The following is a 20,136-nucleotide window of genomic DNA, read 5'->3' as shown; positions in this document are numbered from 1 at the left end:
CCCACCTCTTCTGCCCCCCTGCCCACCAGGAGACGCCCGTGGCACTGGGCGCCCCTTCAGGTACAGGTCGAGGGGCAGAGGAGGGCCGGGCGGCCCCCAGGGTGCATCTACAGGCCGCCCTCGGAGCTGGGCTGGGCGGCCGCCTCCAGTCCGTGGAGCACGCTGGCTACGTAAGAAACGAGCTCCTGCAAGGAAAAGGGGCTCAGCTGTCCTGGATGGTGTCTGGGCGCTGCCCCTGCCCTGTGGGGTGTCCCACAGCCCCGGCGGGGCCGTGCGATGAAGCAGGGAGGGCCCACCGGCGCTCACCAGGCTGGAGGTGAAGCGTCCATGGATCTCCGCAACCAGGGGCTGGATGCCGCTGGACTCCAGCTCAGACAGGATCTCCTCTGCGGGCAGAGGATGGTCCTGAGGCCGGCGCGAGAGGGCCAGGCCCCGACCCTTCAGGGCTCAGTGAGAACCCTTGGGACTCAGGAGCACAGTGCCTGGCCCAGCACGTTCCCGCCCACCCCCAGTCAGTGACGGCCACGAGCCGGGGTCCTCACTGTAGGTGGCCAAATGGGCCAGCAGCAGGCACACACTCTCCACCACCTCTGGGTCATCACGGTGCAGCTGGTACGTCTCCTGGATGAGGTCCAGGCCGCTGCCGCTCTCCCTGGGCAGCACCACCTGCAGGGCGGCCAGCTCTGGGCAGGGGTGGGGGGGGTCGTTCCCTGATGGGTGGGCCTCAGGGTCCCCCAGGAGACAGGGAACAGCCATACTGAGTTTGTGGGGTTGTCAAGAGCCCGGAGCGCTGTGGGCAGCAAGCCTAAGCCGGCTGAGGACACCACGGTGGCCTCGGGGACCGCAGCAGTCAGGCCTTGACCACTGCGCACCTTGGGGGTGTTCCCCGGCAGAGGGCACCCGTCTCTCCACCCCAGCAGTCTCCCAGGCCGGAGGGGCGGGGGAGCACCCCACGCGAGAAGGCCTGTCAGGGCAGGTTAGACCCGGCTCCTGATGCCGTGTGTCATCAGGTCCTCTGGAGTCCCGGGGAGGTGGACACCCCAAGGTGTCGATAGATCCTCTAACCCTAACCCAGACTCTGACTCGGGTGTGGCTCACTGGGTTCTGACGACCCAGCTCCTGTGTGCTGAGCCACGAGCCTTTTGCTCTCAGGGCTCCAGGCCCTGTCCCCGCCCAGTTTGCTGGGATCCCAGACGGAGTAGGGGCAGGCCTGCAGCCTAGTTGTCTGCATCAGAAAGGGGCGACCCTGCCCCACTCCAGAGCTTCTCCAGGAGCGAGGGTCACCCCATCTAGCCTGCGCATCCAAGCGGACCAGACTTCACAGGCTGAACCACCCTGACGCTGCTGGAAGCCTTGGCCAGACTCCAGGCCCCAAGCATCCCTAGAGGGCTGTGGTCCTGAGTCGGGCGCAGAGCCTGGCCGGGGGCTGAGGGACAGCCAGGGCTCCCAGGCGGGGGGTTCAGACCCAGTGTGCTGCGCTGGCTTCACAGCCACGACTGGAGGAGCACCTCGGCTCACACCACGTGTGCTTGGGCAGGGGAGGTGGTCACGATACAGGGTCACACCAGCGAGTGTGACGTGGGTCCAGAGGACGCCTGTGTGCTGGGACTCTGGGTGTCTCTTTTCCCTGCCTTGAGTGTGTGCTGTGGGCCACCAGCAGGCTTCACTGGGAAGCCCGCCCCCCTCCGCCTCAGAGCGGCAGCCCCGTTGGATCCAGGCTCACCGGACATCTTGGCAAGGCTGGCCAGCCCGCGGTAGGCATTGTTCACTAGCAGGACTCGGTCCTGGTGCAGCTGTATGCTCTGCAGGAGCAGGTCCACCACCTCCGCACACTCCTGCTCCTGGATGCAGCCTGTGGAGGGGCCAGCACGCCTGTGTCCAGGGCCCGGCCAGCTCTCCAGCCCTGGGCCCCCAGCTGCTCACCCAGCAAGGACAGCAGCCACAGAACCGCACAGCCAGCTTCGGCCACCTCCGCGTCCCTGGGGAAGGTGGCCAGTACCTCGGCGACGAGAGCTGGGGCTCTCTCCAAGGGGGCCTTGTTCACAATGATAGCTGCAACGGGAAGGGGTGAGAAGAGGGGTCGCCTGCTTCCCGGCGAGGGGAGAAGTGCCTGCTGTGTGCATGGTCCCTGGCCCCGCCTGCCACAGGAATAGCAGGAGCTATGGGGTTCCAGGTCTGCTGTCCTCTGAGATGGGGAAATGGGAGGGCCGATTCCAGCCTGCTCAGCAAGTCTGGGCAGGCATCAGACCCCACGGGGAGGCTTGGGGCATCTTGCACCCAGCTGTGCTCAGGGCCCTCCAAGGCTGGGAGACCTCTTCTCCTTGGGAAAATGACTGTCCAGGTGCTGGAGGGCTAAGTGGGACCTGGAGAGGAAGCCATTTGGCCGGCGGGGGTCCCCCTTTCTGAATCAAAAGTCAAGAGAGGTCGGCCAGTGCTAGAGCCAACCTGTGAGACCAGGGAAGCCCCTGATGTGTGCGAGCAGAGGGCCTCCTGGGGTGGGTGGATGGCGGGCCTAGGGTCAGGGTCTGCCCCTTCCTTTCTCCCAGCTCTCGGGTGGTCAGGGAGCAGCGGGAAGGGGTGCCCACTCACCATCTACCAGCAGGGCCCAGAGCAGGCTCAGGCCGTGGATACAGATGTCCCTGCTCCTGGGGAGGCTGTCCAGGCGCTTCAGGATGTCCTCAAACAGCCGGGCCCTCTGCAGCTCATCTGTGGCCAGTCCTGTGGGCGGGCCCTGGAGTGAGGCCACAGGGAGCCCCTCCCTCCTCTCCTGACCTCGGGCACCACGATCTCACGCGTGCTTCGTCACTAGAGCCTGCTCTGGGCCAGCCTCCGCCCAGCGTGGGGCTCGGAAACAAAGGGGTGTTACCGGTCCATCCCCCGGGCCACCATTCCAGCACCTCGTGTCCCGTCATTGGGCTGGGACCAGCCTCCAGGGCTTCTCTTCCAAGGTGTTTTCTCTCGGGTGGGGAGCGGACATTGCCAAGCGGCCCTGACTTACGCCTGTCGTCCCAGCATGAAGGCGCATGGCAGCCCTTTTCACTGCCCGCCACGAGGTCAGTGGACTGTGGCGGGCCAGTTAGTGTGGGCAGGCACCAGGTGAGGGCCTGGGCTCTCTGGGGCCCCAGCTTCCCTTTGCAGAGGTGAGTGGTCAGATGGGCGTCAACTTGGGTAAGGCCCTAGGGGGTGACCTTCTCCCCCACGCCACCCCTCGGCCAGGACTCGCCGGTGGCCATTGTGAGGCGGGCGGAGGGGCCGGAGGGGCAGGAGGGGCCGGAGGGGCAGGAACCTGAAGCCCACAGTGGTGTCACTGCCTGGCAGGGCCCATGCGGGTAGGCAGAGGGACGCACGTGGGCGCAAGGCGGCCAGAGGCGGTGTCTGTGCCCCCGTGGAGGGGCCGGGTGCCGCCCGCCCTGTGCCCAGTGCCCGAGGACGGCCCAGGTGGCACCCACCTTGGCTGGCCACGATGGTGAGCAGGCTGTAGACCATGGCCAGGAGCTGCTCCTCCGCGGGGTGGCTCTGCAGGATGCTGAGCAGCACAGCGGCTATGGTGCCGGTGTCCGCTACTGTGGCCGCCGGGTCCTGGGCCAGCGCTGCGTGGGCCCCGAGAGAGGAGGGTTTGCCCCAGGCTGGGGGCTTCGGGGAGGGGGGCCTCCATGATTGCGGGAGGACGCTGAGGTCGAGGGAGGACGCTGAGGTCGGGGGAGGACGGACGCTGAGGTCGGGGGAGGACGCTGAGGTCAGGGGAGGGCGCTGAGGTCGGGGGAGGACAGACGCTGAGGTCGGGGGAGGACGCTGAGGTCGGGGGAGGACGCTGAGGTCGGGGCACGAAGCAGGCCCCCACAAGTGCTTGTGTGACCGAGTCAAGGGCCGCGGGGCTGGGGGCCCACGCCAGGGTAGACATTAATCACAGTGGGCAGTAAAGCGTACATGGGAATTCAACCTAAATAATAAAGTTCAGAAAAGTAGTGAAATAATTCTAGTTTAAAAGCCAGGTATTTTAAAGCTTTGTTTAAAGACTCCAGGAGAAGCCCAGACTGTTGGCTCCAGCCTCTCTCGCTTACCCCCTCAGCTGACCCCCCTGGAAGCCCACGTCTAGGACCCCGCCCAGCCTGCCTGGGGTGGGGCGGGTGGTCACACTGCAGAACCCCCTGAGTCCAGCTCCTCCTTTCGTGCCTGGAGACCAGCCAGACCAGGGAGGAGCTGGCCCAGGGCCCCAGAGCAGGTCACAGGCAGGCCCCGGGTGCTGCCCCAGTCTCCTGGCCACACTGTGCCGTCATCCTGGGGTGAGGTTGGGTGGCAGAACGCCCAAAGGGTCCAGACACCAAGGCTGGACCTGGTGAGGGTTGGGGGGGAGCCCACCTGGGCTCAGGGTGGGTGTCAGGGGGTAGGGGGAGCCCACCCAGGTCCAGGGTGGGTGTCAGGGTAGGGGGAGCCCACCTGGGCCCATGGTAGGTGTCGGGGAGGTGGGGGAGCCCACCTGGGCCCAGGGTGGGTGTCGGGGTAGGGGGAGCCCACCTGGGCCCAGGGTGGGTGTGGGGGGCCGGGGAAGCCAACCTCGGCCCAGGGTGCGCAGCAGCAGGGCGCAGGCGCACAGCTGTATGTCCAGGATCCTCTGGTGCTGCTTCATGATGGTGAGCAACAGCTCCACCAGCTCCGCCGGCCACGGCAGACCTGGGTGGGTGGACAGGAGCAGGTGGGGGGGGGTGGGGGTTGGGGGCGTCACGCGTGGGCCCTGGGTGGCCGGACACCGTTCGTCAGGTGTGTGGAGTGCCTGCCACTGGTCTGCTGTAGCCGGCTTCCTATCCTAGCAGCTCTACAAGGCCAACCCTCCACTGACAGAAGAACCCAGCTGGTGTGACTCCAGAGCGCCAGCGCCCTTGGCTACGGCTGCCCTCAGAGGGGACGTCTACGGGCCCCTTAGACTGTCGGCTTGGCGGCCCGGGACCTGTGCCGAGCACGGGGAGGGGAGCAGGCCATGGCGACAGGGTCCAGGCCCAGCTGTGCCTCTTCCCACTGCCGTCCCCTCTCCCAGCCTGTGTCCCCGTGGTGAGAGTGACAAGGTCAGAGGTGCTGGTGCCAAGGAAGCCGAGTCGTGGCCGGCCTGTCTTCAGGCAAGGTGCCTGAGGTGGGGGTGGCCACCAAGACCCCCTTCGGAAGGGACCCAGCACCGCCCTCACCTTCCCCGGGAGCAGACTCTCCTTGCCCATGGAGTTTGTCCTGGCCACAGCCCAGCTCGATGGGATCGTGGGGAGGGAGGAAGGAAGGGAAATGGCCAAGGGGAGGTCTCCATGGCCTCATGAGGGGGCTGGGGCTTGGCCTCTGTGATCTGTGCAGCCCAGCCACTGGGATAGCCTGCTATGGAAGGATGGATGATGGACAAATGGATGGTGGGTGGGTGGAGGAGGAGGATGGACAATGGACGGAGGGGACAGGTGGTGGGTGGGTGGAGGGGGATACTGGACAATGCACAGTGAGTGGAGGAGACGGATGGTGGGTGGATGGATGGATGATGGACAAATGGACAGTGGATGGAAGGGGCTGATGGTGGGTGGATGGGTGCATGCATGCAATATTCAGGCTGGAGAGACAGGTTGAATGCAGATCTTCCAAAACCATCTTTTGGTAGAATTAACGGTATTAGTATTAATACTCGACGGAGATGCACTCTTGAGAGGTGAGTAGGTTGGTGCGTCTGTACAGGCAGTGAGCAGCGTCTGTGAAAACGTCAAGTACTCAGACCTGCACATCTGGGGTTTTACTACGCAGAAGCAGATGGAGCTCACAAACACCCCGAGGTGGTCCGTATGAGCTCAGTTATGACCCTGGGAAATCAGCAGCCACTCAGATGCCTGACCAGAGGGACGGTAGAGAGGTGGGGTGTCTGTGTAGCGTCCAGGAAAAGCAGGTGGAATGAGGCCACAGGAGATGGTTCTGACCCCGAGCCATCCACCACCCGCCACCCTTGGCTCAGTAAGAGAAGTCCAGGCTCCTGCTCCAAGCAGGTGGTGGAGCCGCGGATGCTGACGGATCAGGCCTCAGAGGAGTCCAGTGAGGAGCACTGGAGCAGGTAGGGCTCCCCAGGAAGGGTACAGGGGCGGAGTGGAGCTGGGGCCGGGGGCTCTACCCAGCTGGTCTTCAGGCATCCTCAGGAGCCTCTTCAGGGCCCTGTGCTGGACTTCAGGGCGGCTGGAGAAGTTCTGCATGACCTCTGCAGGGGACAGGGCAGTGTGGGGAGGTCTCGGCTCAGGGCCCATCTGTGAGCCCCCCACCACACAGACACACGTGAGCAGGCGTGAGGCCACGCCCTTATCCCCACCTCCTGGGCAGAGCCACCGGGCCAAAGTCCAAGGTCAGCCTCAGCGCCCACCCAGTGGGTTCAATTCGGGCGACTCCCTTGAGGCCACTCAGTTAGCAGGTGATGGGCTTCAACTGGACCCAGCTGTCTGCCTCCAAAGCCCATGACAAAGAGATGGGGAGACTGGGCCGCAAGGACACAGGGGGTGCCCCTTCCCCACAAAGGGAGGCAGCGGTGGTCCACTGGGGGTAGGTGGGTGGGAGGGAGTCCCTTGTAGCCCAGGCAGGGGGCCACTGAAGGGGAGAAGGGAGTGAATGGCCCACCCACACCAGGGGCAGCGGGGTAGGAGGGTGGAGCCAGGCCTGAACCGAAGGTGACCTCCAGACCCACCGTCCACACAAAAGCAGAGGTGTGGCCCCGGCCGGTGCAGGTGGAGGGGTCTACTGAGCAGGGCAACGCTTGGGATGGATGAGGGGCAAGCCCACCAGCCGCACAGGAGGAGCAGTCCACGGGACCCCCCAGCTTTATAAAGAGGCCACAGGGCCCCCCTGCGCTGGCCTCTGGGGCCCCCATGGTCACCGAAGATGCTGGCCACGTTGCTCTCGAGCAGCATGTCGATGATGAACTCGGGCACCACCTGCCGGTGCAGAACCAGGGCGATGCTGGAGGACCGGAAGTCGCTGCGCACGGAGGTGACGTGGATCACGTCCCTGGGGAGGGCAGAGAGCGCCGCCTGCGCCCACGCCCCACTCGCCGGCAGCCGCGTGGCCCCCACCTTCTGTGGGAGCCCACCTTGCAAGCACCTCTCACAGCAGGCACCCCGGCACATCCCGTCCAGGAGGGACCCAGCACTCGCACCCGTGTGGACCCCTCCCTCCATAATGTAGACTGAAAAAAAAAAGAATTCCCGGCTGTGTTGCAGTAAAGGTGAACAGAACACAGAATGGATCATTTTGTTCTTCTGACTTTAAAATACCTTAGAATTCAAACATGCTCCTGGGCCCGGGGCCATAGCCCCTGTCGGGCCAGGGCTCAGAGACGCGGCCGCAGTTTGGGACGGCCCAGCTCAGAGGAGCCATTGTTCATGGATGAAGCACTTTGTGGCATTGAAACCCCAAGTAGCCGCTGAGAGATTGAGAGGGGAAGACAGTGGCAGACAAGACTGAGATGGGACCCCGGAGCCTGAGCTCACCTGACGGTGACTCGCTCCGCGGGGTCGGCCTGGAGCATCAGAGGCAAGAGGGCCTGGAAGGTTTTCGCGTCGGGGACCTTCCTCTCCTCCATGGTCCGCAGGACGCCGCTCAGGCTGGCGGGGGAGCTCCGGATGGACTTGCGCAGGTGCATGGCTTCCAGCGTCTAGGAGGAGAGAGGACCGTGTATATTCTCCCTGCGGGAGGGAGGCGGCCTGACCCCGGCCAGAGGGAGCTGCGGTGGCTGCCGCTGTCAGGAAGGGGTCCAGCCACCTGTGCCCCGGAGTTCTGGTCCAAAGAAGAAATGCAGGTACGGAGAAAAGCCAGTGGCCATCTCACTGGCTGGAGGGAGTGGGGACAACCTCCCTCCATGGCCGGGACCCCACGGTGGGCCGGGTAGCGCACCTGAACTCGGCGGATCTCGTCCCCGAGGGGCTGCTGCGGGGCCAGGTCGGCATGTTACCAGCATCGCCCCCACACGAGGGCCCAGTGGGGTGGAGCGCGGGGGGCTTCACACAGGCACACCCACGGCGGGAGGATGCCATGGGGGTGTGCGCCCCTCTCAGGGCCAAGGTGGGCTCCCGGGGGCTGAGGGGCGAGGGCGGGCGGGAGGCCCTCACGTCCAGGAAGGAGCAGCTGGCCATGTCCAAGATGATGCAGCCCAGGGACCAGATGTCGGATTTCTGGCTGAAGGAGAAGCTGAGGGCTTCGGGCGCCATCCAGGACTTCTGGAAGGGGTCTGTTGGCAGGAGTGAGGTGAGCCATGCGTGAGTCCCATGCTCCCCGGGGAAGCAAGCAGCTTGAAAATGGGCCCTTGGTCACTCTCCTTGGGGGAGGGAGAGACACGCTGTCCAAGGCCCTGGGTCAGTAAGATCCTAGCCCGCAAGGCTGGGGCCCACCAGGCCGGCCGTGTGCACCCCTGAGTCCCACGGTGGCTGCAGGAACGTTCGGACGGGGCGTCTCCAGGAAGGCTGAGACCGTGTGCTCACTCAGCATCGCCTCTGCGTGTCAGGACCTCGAGGCAAAGCTCTAGGTCCCTTTCCAGTTTCCCAACTTGAAGCCCAAACGGGGAGCCAGCAGAGCAGGGTCCCCGTCTGGCTCTCAGGGCCTGACCCATCTCGGGCACCCCTGCCTTTCTGGACCCCCGCTGCCCAGACAGAGTAAAGGGGGGCTCCAAGGACCCCTGCCATTTATACTGCCAGCAGACCGGCCTATCCATGCACCTGCCCGCCCACCCGCCTGTCCATCCTCCTGTCTGCATGTCCACCCGCCCGCCCGTCCATCCTCCTGTCTGTATGTCCATCCACCCACCCGTCCATCCACCTGTCTGCATGTCCGTCCACCCGCCCGTCCATCCTCCTGTCTGCATGTCCGTCCGCCCGCCCGTCCATCCACCTGTCTGCATGTCCGTCCACCCACCCGTCCATCCACCTGTCTGCATGTCCGTCCACCCGCCCGTCCATCCACCTGTCTGCATGTCCACCCGCCCACCCGTCCATCCACCTGTCTGCATGTCCACCCGTCCATCCTCCTGTCTGCATGTCCGTCCGCCCACCCGTCCATCCTCCTGTCTGCATGTCCGTCCACCCGCCCGTCCATCCTCCTGTCTGCATGTCCGTCCACCCGCCCGTCCATCCACCTGTCTGCATGTCCACCCGTCCATCCACCTGTCTGCATGTCCGTCCACCCGCCCGTCCATCCTCCTGTCTGCATGTCCGTCCACCCACCCACCCGCCCGTCCATCCACCTGTCTGCATGTCCGTCCACCCACCCGCCCGTCCATCCATCTGTCTGCATGTCCGTCCACCCACCCACCCGCCCGTCCATCCTCCTGTCTGCATGTCCATCCACCCACCCGTCCATCCACCTGTCTGCATGCCCGTCCACCCGCCCACCACGGGCAGCGTGCCGCCAGCACCTGCCAGCCCAGGATTCTGCCGTTCTCCCGTGGAGAGCCGCCCTCTCCTCTCACCGCCCTGATAGCTGTGAGGCTTGAAGCCCAGCTGCCTTTGCCCTGTGGTCTTTTCAGAGGATAGAAACATCTCTCTGACTCCTCACCTCTACCATCTCCTGGGTTACTCTGAGGCTCAGTAAAGAAATCCAACCCAAGGGGCTTCCCTGGTGGTGCAGTAGATAAGAACTCTGCCAGTGCAGGGAATACCGGTTCAATTTCTGGTCTGGGAAGACCCCACAGGCTGCGGAGCAACCAAGCCTGGGTACCACAACTACGGAGCCCGAGTTCTGGAGCCTGTGAGTCGCAGCTCATGAAGCCTGCACGCTCCAGGGCCCGCAGGCCCCAACAGCTGAAGCCCGTGTGCCTAGAGCCTGTGCTCCGCAACAAGAGAAGCCCCCGCAGTGAGAAGCCGGCGCACCGCATTTAGAGAGCAGCACCCCCGTCTGGAACTGGAGGAAGCCCGTGCAGCGATGAAGACCCCACATGGCCACATATAAACAAATACAACCCGAGCTAGTGCCCGGTGTCCACCAGGCTCCCCGCGCTTCCCTCCCCTTCCTTCCTTTGGAGACCTCCCTCCCCTCCATGAAGGGGAGCATCTCTGAGTGTCTTCTGGACCCTGCGTGTGCCCCACCGCTTGGTTGCACCCTGCTCGGTTACAGCCCAAGCAAGGGGGTCTCTGTGGAGTCCACAGAAGTCTGGGGTGGGGGCCGGTCTCTGGGGACCTTCTGAGCAAGGGGAGGTTTGCTGTTGCCCTGTTCCAGCTCCTAGAGTGGCCCCTGCCCTTGGACCCCCCTCGAGGGGATGGCCCCCGCTGCTCCCAGCCACTGCTGCCCCCGGCCGGGGTGGCCAGCCACCTTCCTCCGCCCGGACGTTCCACTTGGCCTTGTCGGTCATGAGCGTGCTGGAGCTCAGGTCCTGCAGTTTGCAGTGGGCGTTGTTGACAAGGGCGATGTTGGAGGGCTTGAGGTTCCTGCAACCGAGAGGCGTGCCCTTCCACCTGCTGCCCGGCGGGGCTACGTCTGCAAACCCTCCACTCCCGCCACACCTAGGGCCCCCACCCCTTCTCCACCCGCCTCAGTAAATGCCCTGTTGGGACCACTTTTAAAATACCACTTCTCGTAAGTGTAAGTACACTCAGTCACTTCAAATGGGGAAAACGAGGCAACTACGAGCAGGGAAACGGGCAATCCGCCTGCAGTCCCTCCACTGGCAGCCTTCTAGATCTCAGCTGAGAGCTCGTTTGGGGCCTGGCTTCCCATCCGTGACTGTAACAGGATCGCAAGCGCTCCCTGCCTGTATTGGTTCACATGGTTTTCTCTCCTTCACCCACGGGCGGGTCCTTCCAATGGTGACTCGAGCGTGCAGCTGCGCTACTGCGACTCCCAGGGTCGAAAGCTCGGCCTGGGAGGGCCCGGAGGCCACGGGTGCTGCTATCTGCTGCTTTCCTTGCACTTTAGAACCTCCCGCCCCTTGTGTGCCTGGGGAGGGTCGTGGAGGGCGTGGCACTCCCTCTGAGTCTGGGAGGTGCTCCGGGAGGAGTAGGGCCCACCCTCGTCTGGCTGCCCCTCCCTCCCATGGGCCTGCCCCTGGTGGACGCTGCCCTGGGAGGTGCCAGCCCCGGGAGGGGCCTGGCCACCCACTCACCTGTGGATGACGTCCAAGTGGTGCAGGTAGTCCAGCGCGTCCAGCGCCTGGCCTAGCATGTTCTGCAGCCACTGGGGAGAAAGAGATGCCGGGATGGGGGGCCAGCAAGTGCCTGCCCTTCACAGGCAGCTCAGGGGCTGCTCAGCGCAGCCCGTGAGGTCACGGCCCGTTCCCACCCTGTGGGTCGAGATGGGCCTGAAGCCAGTGGCCAACAGCTCAGAGCCAGCGCGGGAGCTTCTGCTGAGGGCTGTGTGGGGGCTCTCAGGACAGCAAGACCTCGTCAGTTGCAAGGCCCTGGGTTCCAGCCCCACGCTCTTGTCCCTGGGTTCCAGCTCTACCTGCACCCACCCATCTAGGGTACCAGAGATGCTGAGTGTTCAGCTCTCACTTGGGACTTCCATGTCCAGGTCATTAGTGAAAAGAGCCCTGAGAACATTCTGGAAGCAGTTTGTGTCCGCAACAAGATCCATGTGGTTTCTAGGACAGTGGTTTTCACACCATGTTCCTTGGGATCCTGGACCCCACCCAGGGTGCTCGAGAGAGGCTGAGGGGCAGGACCTCAGACTTCCTGACCCCAGGCCCCTGAGTAGAGTGCCTCTGATCTCCTTACTGGGGTTCTGAGAACATCCTGTGCTTGACAGGGTTCTACAAACAGGAAGTTTGAAACCCACTCTGAGCCTGTCTCGAGGCCCACCTTGGGAGAGGAGCCGGGTACCCCTCGGAACACCCCACCACCACCCACACACCACCAGCAGGGAGACGGTTCCCAGAGGCCCACAGAACAGAGGTCATGTGGTATGGGTCACAGGCCTAAATGTGAAAGCGAGATAGATCCAGTCTGAGGGCAACGGAGCAAAATATTATCCTAATCCTGGGCCAAGAACAGCTGCCCTGAAGGCTCAGAAGGCACCAACCAGAGAAACACTGATGAACCGCAGCTCGTGACAGCTAAGAAAGTGAGCCGGCAGCCGCAGACTAGGAGACACCTGGGCACCGTGTCCAGAATACAGACACCGTTTGTCCGTTTGTACGGATCAGTAAGACGGATGGCCCCGTGTTTAAACAGGCCAGGGCCTGAACAGACACCAAAGGAGACATCCAAACGGCCACGAAGTGCTCGCCGTGCCCGCGCTCAAAGTCAGTGAGGCCGAAACGCGATTCTTAATTAAAACTAACAAGTCTGCGGCTTCCCTGGCGTCCTGTGGTTAGGACTCTGGGCACCCAATGCTGGGGGCGTGGGTTTGATCCCTGGTCGGGAATGAGCTCCCATAGACCACAAGCGAGAGTTCACACAGCACAGCTAGAGATCGCGCATGCCCAAGTGAAGACCGAAGATCCCGCGAGCCCCGGGCGAAGACCGAAGATCCCGCCAGCCGCTACTAAGACCCTATGCAGCCACGTGAAGAGACACTAAAAAGAAGAAGACTGACACGGAGCAGGGTGGGCCAGGATGCAGAGCCCGAGGGCTGCAACTTGAGGGTCAACACCAAGTCGACTAGCCATCCCGGAGACTGGGGATGCTGGCCACAGCAGCACACGCAGCCACTCTGTGACCTGGCAACTCCACGCTGGGGGACTCCCCCAGGAAACGGATATTTCGGTCCATCAGACACATGCCCTCGCTCACAACAGCCCCAAACTGGAAGCAATGCAGATGCTCACAGCTCTGGACCAGGTGCACAATGGAGATGCGACCATCCGATGGAGCCGTGCCTGGCCGTGGACAGGCGTGCTCTCCTGACACACTCAATTCAGTTCAGTTGCTCATTCGTGTCCGACTCTTTGCGACCCCATGGACTGCAGCACACCAGGCCTCCTTGTCCATCACCAACTCCCGGAGTTTATGCAAACTCATGTCCATCGAGTTGGTGATGCCATCCAGCCATCTCATCCTCTGTCGTCCCCTCTCCTCCTGCCTCCAATCTTTCCCAGCATCAGGTCAGTTCTTTGCATCAGGCGGCCAAAGTATTGGAGCTTCAGCTTCAGCATCAGTCCTTCCAATAAATATTTGGGACTGATTTCCTTAAGGATTGACTGGTTTGATCTCCAAGGCTCTCTCAAGAGTCTTCTCCAGCACCACAGTTCAGAAGCATCACCTGGTGTGAGTCAGGCGTGAGTCACCTGACACCCTCACAGGTGAGTAAATCTAAGCACCAGGACAAACAGGAGAAACCAGACACAAGCGAATGTCATGCTGTCCGAGCCCATCTGTGGGAACTTCAGGGACAGGCAGAGGATCTCCGGAGGCGGCAGTCAGGCCCTGGGCACCAGCTGGGGGCCTCTGGAGGGCCAGGAGCACTCTGACCTCATGGGAGGCGGGGATGGAGTGTCTGCCCATGCAAAATTCAGCCCGCTCTACACTTAAGATCTGTGCACATTATTGCTGCTACTGCTAAGTCGCTTCAGTCGTGTCCGACTCTGTGTGACCCCATAGACGGCGGCCCACCAGGCTCCCCCATCCCTGGGACTCTCCAGGCAAGAACACTGGAGTGGGTTGCCATTTCCTTCTCCAATACATCAAAGTGAAAAGTGAAAGTGAAGTCGCTCAGTTGTGTCTGACTCTTCATGACCCCATGGACTGCAGCCTACCAGGCTCCTCCGCCCATGGGATTTTCCAGGCAAGAGTACTGGAGTGGGGTGCCATTGCCTTCTCCCTGAGTACATTACGGTAGGCAAATACCTTCATTCATAAGCGTCGGAAGAAATGAGCCTGGGCTCCAGTGGTGCGTGCCCCCTGCTCTGCCGGTGCCCCTCTGCCCCCGCTGTGGGGCCTCACAAGGTGCAGGTGGGCCCCAGGCCTGGCATCCCCAACAGTCTGTCTTACCTCGGAGTCTATGGCTGTCTTTGCCGCCCTGTTCTTCTCAATGACATTCTGGAAGCTTTCCTTGTGGTACTCCATCACCAGGCAGAGGAACAGAGAGGAGATCTGCTGAGGACGCAGCCCCTTAGCCGGGTCCCGCCTGGACCCCTTAGCCAGGTGCCAAGTTCAGGCCCCCGGCAGCCCAGGCCTGGGACCTCCTGGGCCATCACTGCTCCAGGACCTTCCTTCCCCAGGCCACCACCGGCGGTGGCTACGGCAGCACTGCCCCCGTCCCCCAGGGGGTGGACACGCCCATCCCGAGTGGCTCCCCGCTCCTGCCCCACTTGGGCTTTTCTTAAAGGTGCATGAGTCCACCACGGCACACGCAGGCCACGGCGCCTGGGGCCCTGGCACCTTCATCCCTTAGGGCTCAGCTGAGACCCACTCCTCCCTCTAAGGGGCCTTGCCTGATGGGACCCAGCAGCCCCTAGCTCAACCCCATCTGGAGTAACCAGCAGGCAGGCCTCGGGGTCCCTGGAAAGACGAGGAGTCAGATGGCCACCGGGACCCAGCACAGGGCTTAGGGGCTGCCAGGCCCAGACTTGAGAGACACTGTGTTGTTGCCAGCTGGTTTCTCCCAGCCTTCTCCTGGAAAGTGGGATAATGAGCCCCACGCAGAGGCTGTAGGGTCCCAGGTAAGATGCTGCCCAGAAGCCCCGCATGACCCGGAGGGTGCAGAGCCAGGGGGTGCCTTGCAGAGGTCCTGCTATGGGCGCTCACAGGGTTACAATCGGCGGGGTGGGGGGCCCTCTATGCCCGCCGAGTCCACGGGGCTGGCTCTGACCCACCTCACTGTTCCACATGATGAAGAGCTCCTGGTAGATGGAGATGTGGGCGTGCTGAAGCTTCAGCAGTGGCATCAGCTGTGGACAAGGGCAGACGAGGTGGAAGTGTGGGGAAGACCGCATCTCAGCCAGCTCCTCCGCCCAGGGCAGGGGCAGGGTCCCGGGAGGGCCGGCGGCCCGGAGGTTAGGAGCCAGATGGCCCGGGGTGAGTCCTGTCTCCAGGATGTACTGGCTGTGCTGTGTGGCTGGGGACAGGCTCCGCGACCTCTCCGAGCCGCCCAGCCCCATCTGGAGAGAGCAGTACCCGTGTTACCTGCCTCGTGGGGTGACAGGAGGACCAGGTGAGCCGATGCCGGCAGAATGCTGGCCCCCCGGAAACAAGCAGAGTCCAGGATGTCTGGAGGAAGGGGTGTGGCCGAAGGGAGGAGGGTACTGCTGTGCCCTGGCCCCCTGGCCTCCTGGCTGTGGGCACTAGAGGTCCCAGGCCCCTGCCCTGAGCTCCAAGTGCTTTGAGAACAATCGCAGTGAGGCGGCAGAAGTGGCTCCCTTAGCAACTTGGAGCCAGATGGACAGCTGCTCATGATGGCGGGTTGGGTGTGAAAGGCAGTGGCCTAGCAGGATGTGGGAGGGAGTTGGGCAGGAGGGCTGTGATGCTTGGTGGGGTACGGGATGGCCCCCCACTTCTTTCTTCCATGAATGTGGCCTGGGTCCACCACTGTGCCTCAGACACGTTGTGGACGGAATAGCTGCTGGTAAAGCTCAAAAGCTGGTGATTCCAGAAAGAAGAGAAACGGGTGGCCACTAGATGGAAGGGGAGACATTTAGCTTCGTGTAAAATCCAAGAAGAGCAGAGAAAACAACTCAGAGCCTTTGCCCAGCAAACTGAAGCATACGCAGCTGTTTCTGCTCTTATTCTAAACCAGGATGTTACTGTCAGTGCCGACAGGCAGATCTAAGGAATGTAAACGAGTTTACATTTTCTTTGTTAGACAATACTCTATTTTCCAAATTTTCTGTTGTAACTGATACTTTCATAATTAAAGAAAAAGATCTTTTAAAAGATGGTTATTGGTAGAACAGCCTAGGGACCCAGCCAACATTTAAAGGTAATCTTCTCTGAGAATGTGTATTCTAAGTTGTCGGCACCTGGATTTAGAAATAAATGTTTGGGGCACAGACTCCCTTCATGACATGAGGGATCTGGCTCCACAGCACCAGCCAAGAGCTGGTCCTGACTCTCCAAGCCCCCAGCAGCTTCCACCCTTCACTCCACAGGCGGGTACAGAACAGGCTCTGTGCGTCCTGCATCACATCCTCTGGAGAGGTGATCCCCCAGAGAGTTACCTCCTCCAGGGCCTCGTTGGCCTGATGCTCATCAATGCACTCCACCTAGAGCAGCACAAGAGAGCTCGGTCGGTCTACACGCAGTGAGCACCCCCGTCAAGACTCCCACCCACCACCACCAGCATCAAGATCCCAGTCACTGCCATCGTCACCGCCACCACCACCATCATTCGCCAGGGGTGCCAAGCTCCTATCATTCGTAACCCACCACACAGCACCAGATGGGCCTGGAGAGGTTCTAAGGGACGGATCCAGAAATACTTTAAGCAGTGAGATCATCTTTGCTCCTATTGCAAGGATAAGTTTAGGACAGCATAACATACACTTCAAAGCATCATTAACCATTTTCAGGCCATCTCGAAAGCCGGGAGGAAAACAGTGTGTCGCCCCGAGAGCCAAGGAGCTTGGCAAAGTGTCAGCCTTATCCTGCGTTTCTCACTCGGGCCGGGAGGGCTGTCCCCGGCGCTGGACGTGGCTGCTGGGGAACGTGTGCAGAGAGAGGCAGGTGCCGGGCAGAGCAGCACCAGCTTCGACTCTGCACCATCCTTGGTGGCAACGACTGTGGGTGCACACTGTCCCCACATCTTACCAGATCCTCACCCAGAACTTCCGCTCGTAAGATTTACCAGTGGAGAACTCCTGTAATCAGCTGACCACAGATGAAACTGCAGTTGGAGAGTGGTTCTCAGACCCGTGTGAAGACCCTGAAACAGGCGCCCTGTGCATCCCTTTCTTCTGCTCAGGGGCTCGTGCTTAAGTCATTTTGGCCAAAAACATGCTGAGAGCTTTAAAATTATCACCTCTTTTTGACCTGGAAATCCCACCTCTAGGAATTTGTCCCAAGGAGACCATGGATCCTCAAAAAAAAAATTAACTGTAAGATTGTTTATCAGGGTTGCTTATTGTTGTTTGGTCACTAAGTTGTTTGTGACCCTTTGTGACCCTATAGACCCCATGGAGCCCGCCAGGCTCCTCTGTCCATGGGATTTCCCAGGAAAGAATACTGGAGTGGGTTGCCATTTCCTCCCCCAGGGGATCTTCCCAACTCAGGGATTGAACTCAAGTCTCCTATAAAGGTGGATTCTTTACCACTGAGTCACCAGGGAAGCCCCATCAGAGTTGCTTATACAGAGTGAAAAATCAAGAAAATTTTAGCGCTTGTTGTCCTGAGTGGATAGCTGGGGGGTCAGTCCTGGAAGCCAGCCCACAAAGGAGCAGGAGGCTTGTACGCATTCCCAGCCTGCCTGCCTCAGGGGAACTGCTGCAGAGACAGGAAGTCTGGCAGAGCGGAAGGGTGTTGGCAGCAGCCAGCAGCAAAGCTCTGGCCTAGACCCTCCATTCTTCTGGGCCACCTGGGCTTGGACATGCCAAGGTGCACACTACACATCCCCCTGCAGTGCGCACTCCACCCTGCCGTGCCAGCCCTGGTGAGGAGGTAGGGGAAGGGCCCAGGGTTGGTGACCTGCCCTTAAACTTGTGTGACCTTGGGCAAGTCCCTGCCCCTACTCCCCAGCCAGCCTCCTTCAGTTCAGTTCAGCTCAGTCGCTCAGTCATGTCCGACTCTTTGCAACCCCATGGGCTGTAGCACACCGGGCCTCCCTGTCCATCGCCAACTCCCGGAGCTTACTCAAGCTCATGTCCATTGAGTCGGTGATGCCAACCAGCCTCCTTATCCTTGGCTAAGGATAAGGGCTCATTGGTCCCACTTTGTTGAGTTGGTGGGCAGTTAAATAAGATGACAAGGATGCCTGGCACCATCTCCACGTAAATGGGGAGTATGGTGGTGGTTGCTGCTGGAATAAACATGAGTATTCCTTCCCCATCAAGGTGGAAGAGTTGAGTCTCCAGGGAACCTCAAGGAGCCTCATACCACCCCCACAGCTCCCCCCGCAGCCTCTCGCCACCCCTGGATTGCCTCCAGGACTGCTGGCAGATAGGAACCCGGCTGTCGTATGAGGAAGCCTTCCTCTAGGGTGGGGGAGGTCCGTGTGTGTCTGGGGCGCTGGCCCCACTGGAGTGCCTCAGGCATGGCTCCTTACCTGCTTTATCACTCGTTTTACTTTGGTTTTTGTCTCCTCTACCACGAGGTTCACCCCCAAAGCCCCAGGATTCAGCCAGTGCAAAATCTGCCAGCAAAAGAGAAGCTTTCAGGAAAACGTACCCGTCTTTGCACTTCCCAGAGTGTGCCCACCTCCAGGGTCTGTTCCGGTCCTCCTAACTTTCTTCGTGGGCTGGCAAAGAAGGCAATGACCCAGAAGGCTGAGGAGGCCTGCAAAGGCAGAACCTGAGCCCGTCTCTCAGGGGCCAATTCTGGAGCTCCGTCCACCACAGCCCGTCTCTCAGGGGCCGATTCTGGAGCTCCGTCCACCACCCCAGGCCCCTTCTCCAATCTGTGGTTAGGACCAGCCAGGCGTCCGAGAGCCAGCACCTCCCTGGGGCACAGGGTTTCTTCACTCGCTGTAGCCTCTTAGGATCCCAGCTTCCAGCGGCCACCTCCAAACTGAGCCACCGAACAAGAAAGTAACTGGTCCATAATTGGTGCAATCATAAGCCATGGCCCCATGTGAGCCTGGCATGTGCCAAGCGCTTTACAGCTGCCCACACAGGTGGCACTGTTGCTTATCTCCTCATTTAGACTGGAGGAAACTGAGACACCAGGAGCCGGGTCCTTGCCCAAAGGTACAGCACCAGTATCTCAGAGGGCCTGGCCTGAACTGGAAGTCGGGAGTCTGACTCCAGAGATGGTGCGTGGACGCATGAGGCTGGGTGGCCCGAGCACATTCCTCAGAGGATGAAGGACAGGGTGCTGCGGGAGGCAGAGGAGTTCGTCCAGGTGGTGGGGCCCTCAGTCTATGGACCCTCAGAGTCCAGAGAAGTTTTAGGGTTCTGACGGGGTGGAGACCTGAGCAACTCATGCCCCTGCAAGAAGGCTCACACTCAGGCACTCTCAGCAGGCAAATGAAACAGTAAAACGCACACGTGTCTCAGATCAAGGCTTTTTTTTCCTCTTAAAAAGTAAATTTGTTTTTAAAATTCTCTGGTCACCCAGAAACTCCTCTGCTTTACCACCGGCTCACTCCCCACCCCCGACCACCCCTTCCCCTGTCGCTCCAACACAAAAGGGGATTCTCACAAAGTGAGCAAAACCTAACTTAACAAATCATTGTCAGATTAACGAATCTTTTTACAAAGACTGACTCTAACATTTAATAAAGTGGACATCTTATGCATTTGGTAAACATTCAAATGCACTCATCTCACACAATAGCAAAGTAATGCTCAAAATTCTCCAAGCCAGGCTTCAGCAATACGTGAACCGTGAACTTCCAGATGTTCAAGCTGGTTTTAGAAAAGGCAGAGGAACCAGAGATCAAATTGCCAAAATCCACTGGATCATCGAAAAACCAAGAGAGTTCCAGAAAAACATCCATTTCTGCTTTATTGACTATGCCAAAGCCTTTGACTGTGTGGATCACAATAAACTGTGGAAAATTCTGAAAGAGATGGGAATACCAGACCACCTGACCTGCCTCTTGAGAAACCTATATGCAGGTCAGGAAGCAACAGTTAGAACTGGACATGGAACAACAGACTGGTTCCAAATAGGAAAAGGAGTACGTCAAGGCTGTATATTGTCACCCTGCTTATTTAACTTATATGCAGAGTACATCATGAGAAACACTGGGCTGGAAGAAGCACAAGCTGGAATCAAGATTGCCGGGAGAAATATCAATAACCTCAGATATGCAGATGACACCACCCTTATGGCAGAAAGTGAAGAACTAAAGAGCCTCTTGATGAAAGTGAAAGAGGAGAGTGAAAAAGTTGGCTTAAAGCTCAACATTCAGAAAACGAAGATCATGGCATCCGGTCCCATCACTTCATGGGAAATAGATGGGGAAACAGTGGAAACAGTGTCAGACTTTATGTTTTGGGGCTCCAAAATCACTGCAGATGGTGATCGCAGCCATGAAATTAAAAGACGCTTACTCCTTGGAAGTTAAGTTATGACCACCCTAGATAGCATATTCAAAAGCAGAGACATTACTTTGCCAACAAAA

At 60.4% G+C, this 20,136-nt stretch overlaps 1 protein-coding gene across 1 annotated transcript in view; it reads right to left on the bottom strand.

Moving 5' to 3' along the window:
* Nucleotides 1–107: 107 nt before the first annotated feature.
* STKLD1 (serine/threonine kinase like domain containing 1) overlaps nucleotides 108–20,136 on the bottom strand; it is a 25,170-nt gene continuing 5,141 nt past the window's right edge. Inside the window, exons 3-22 of the mRNA XM_055541781.1 lie at nucleotides 18,115–18,201; nucleotides 16,076–16,120; nucleotides 14,735–14,809; nucleotides 13,911–14,012; nucleotides 11,087–11,157; nucleotides 10,297–10,412; nucleotides 8,106–8,224; nucleotides 7,488–7,651; nucleotides 6,875–7,005; nucleotides 6,125–6,208; nucleotides 4,516–4,671; nucleotides 3,450–3,689; nucleotides 3,201–3,311; nucleotides 2,999–3,130; nucleotides 2,590–2,718; nucleotides 1,924–2,052; nucleotides 1,724–1,852; nucleotides 543–683; nucleotides 307–386; nucleotides 108–185 (exon numbers count right to left, since the gene is read on the bottom strand). Of these exons, the coding sequence (XP_055397756.1) occupies nucleotides 108–185; nucleotides 307–386; nucleotides 543–683; nucleotides 1,724–1,852; nucleotides 1,924–2,052; nucleotides 2,590–2,718; nucleotides 2,999–3,130; nucleotides 3,201–3,311; nucleotides 3,450–3,689; nucleotides 4,516–4,671; nucleotides 6,125–6,208; nucleotides 6,875–7,005; nucleotides 7,488–7,651; nucleotides 8,106–8,224; nucleotides 10,297–10,412; nucleotides 11,087–11,157; nucleotides 13,911–14,012; nucleotides 14,735–14,809; nucleotides 16,076–16,120; nucleotides 18,115–18,201 (2,319 nt within the window). The remainder of the gene's footprint in view (nucleotides 186–306; nucleotides 387–542; nucleotides 684–1,723; nucleotides 1,853–1,923; nucleotides 2,053–2,589; nucleotides 2,719–2,998; nucleotides 3,131–3,200; nucleotides 3,312–3,449; nucleotides 3,690–4,515; nucleotides 4,672–6,124; nucleotides 6,209–6,874; nucleotides 7,006–7,487; nucleotides 7,652–8,105; nucleotides 8,225–10,296; nucleotides 10,413–11,086; nucleotides 11,158–13,910; nucleotides 14,013–14,734; nucleotides 14,810–16,075; nucleotides 16,121–18,114; nucleotides 18,202–20,136) is intronic.

Source organism: Bubalus kerabau, chromosome 11 (assembly GCF_029407905.1).
Source record: "Bubalus kerabau isolate K-KA32 ecotype Philippines breed swamp buffalo chromosome 11, PCC_UOA_SB_1v2, whole genome shotgun sequence".
Taxonomy (NCBI): domain Eukaryota; kingdom Metazoa; phylum Chordata; class Mammalia; order Artiodactyla; family Bovidae; genus Bubalus; species Bubalus kerabau.
Note: the sequence above shows the minus strand (reverse complement) of the source record. Positions and strands in the feature narration are given on the sequence as shown.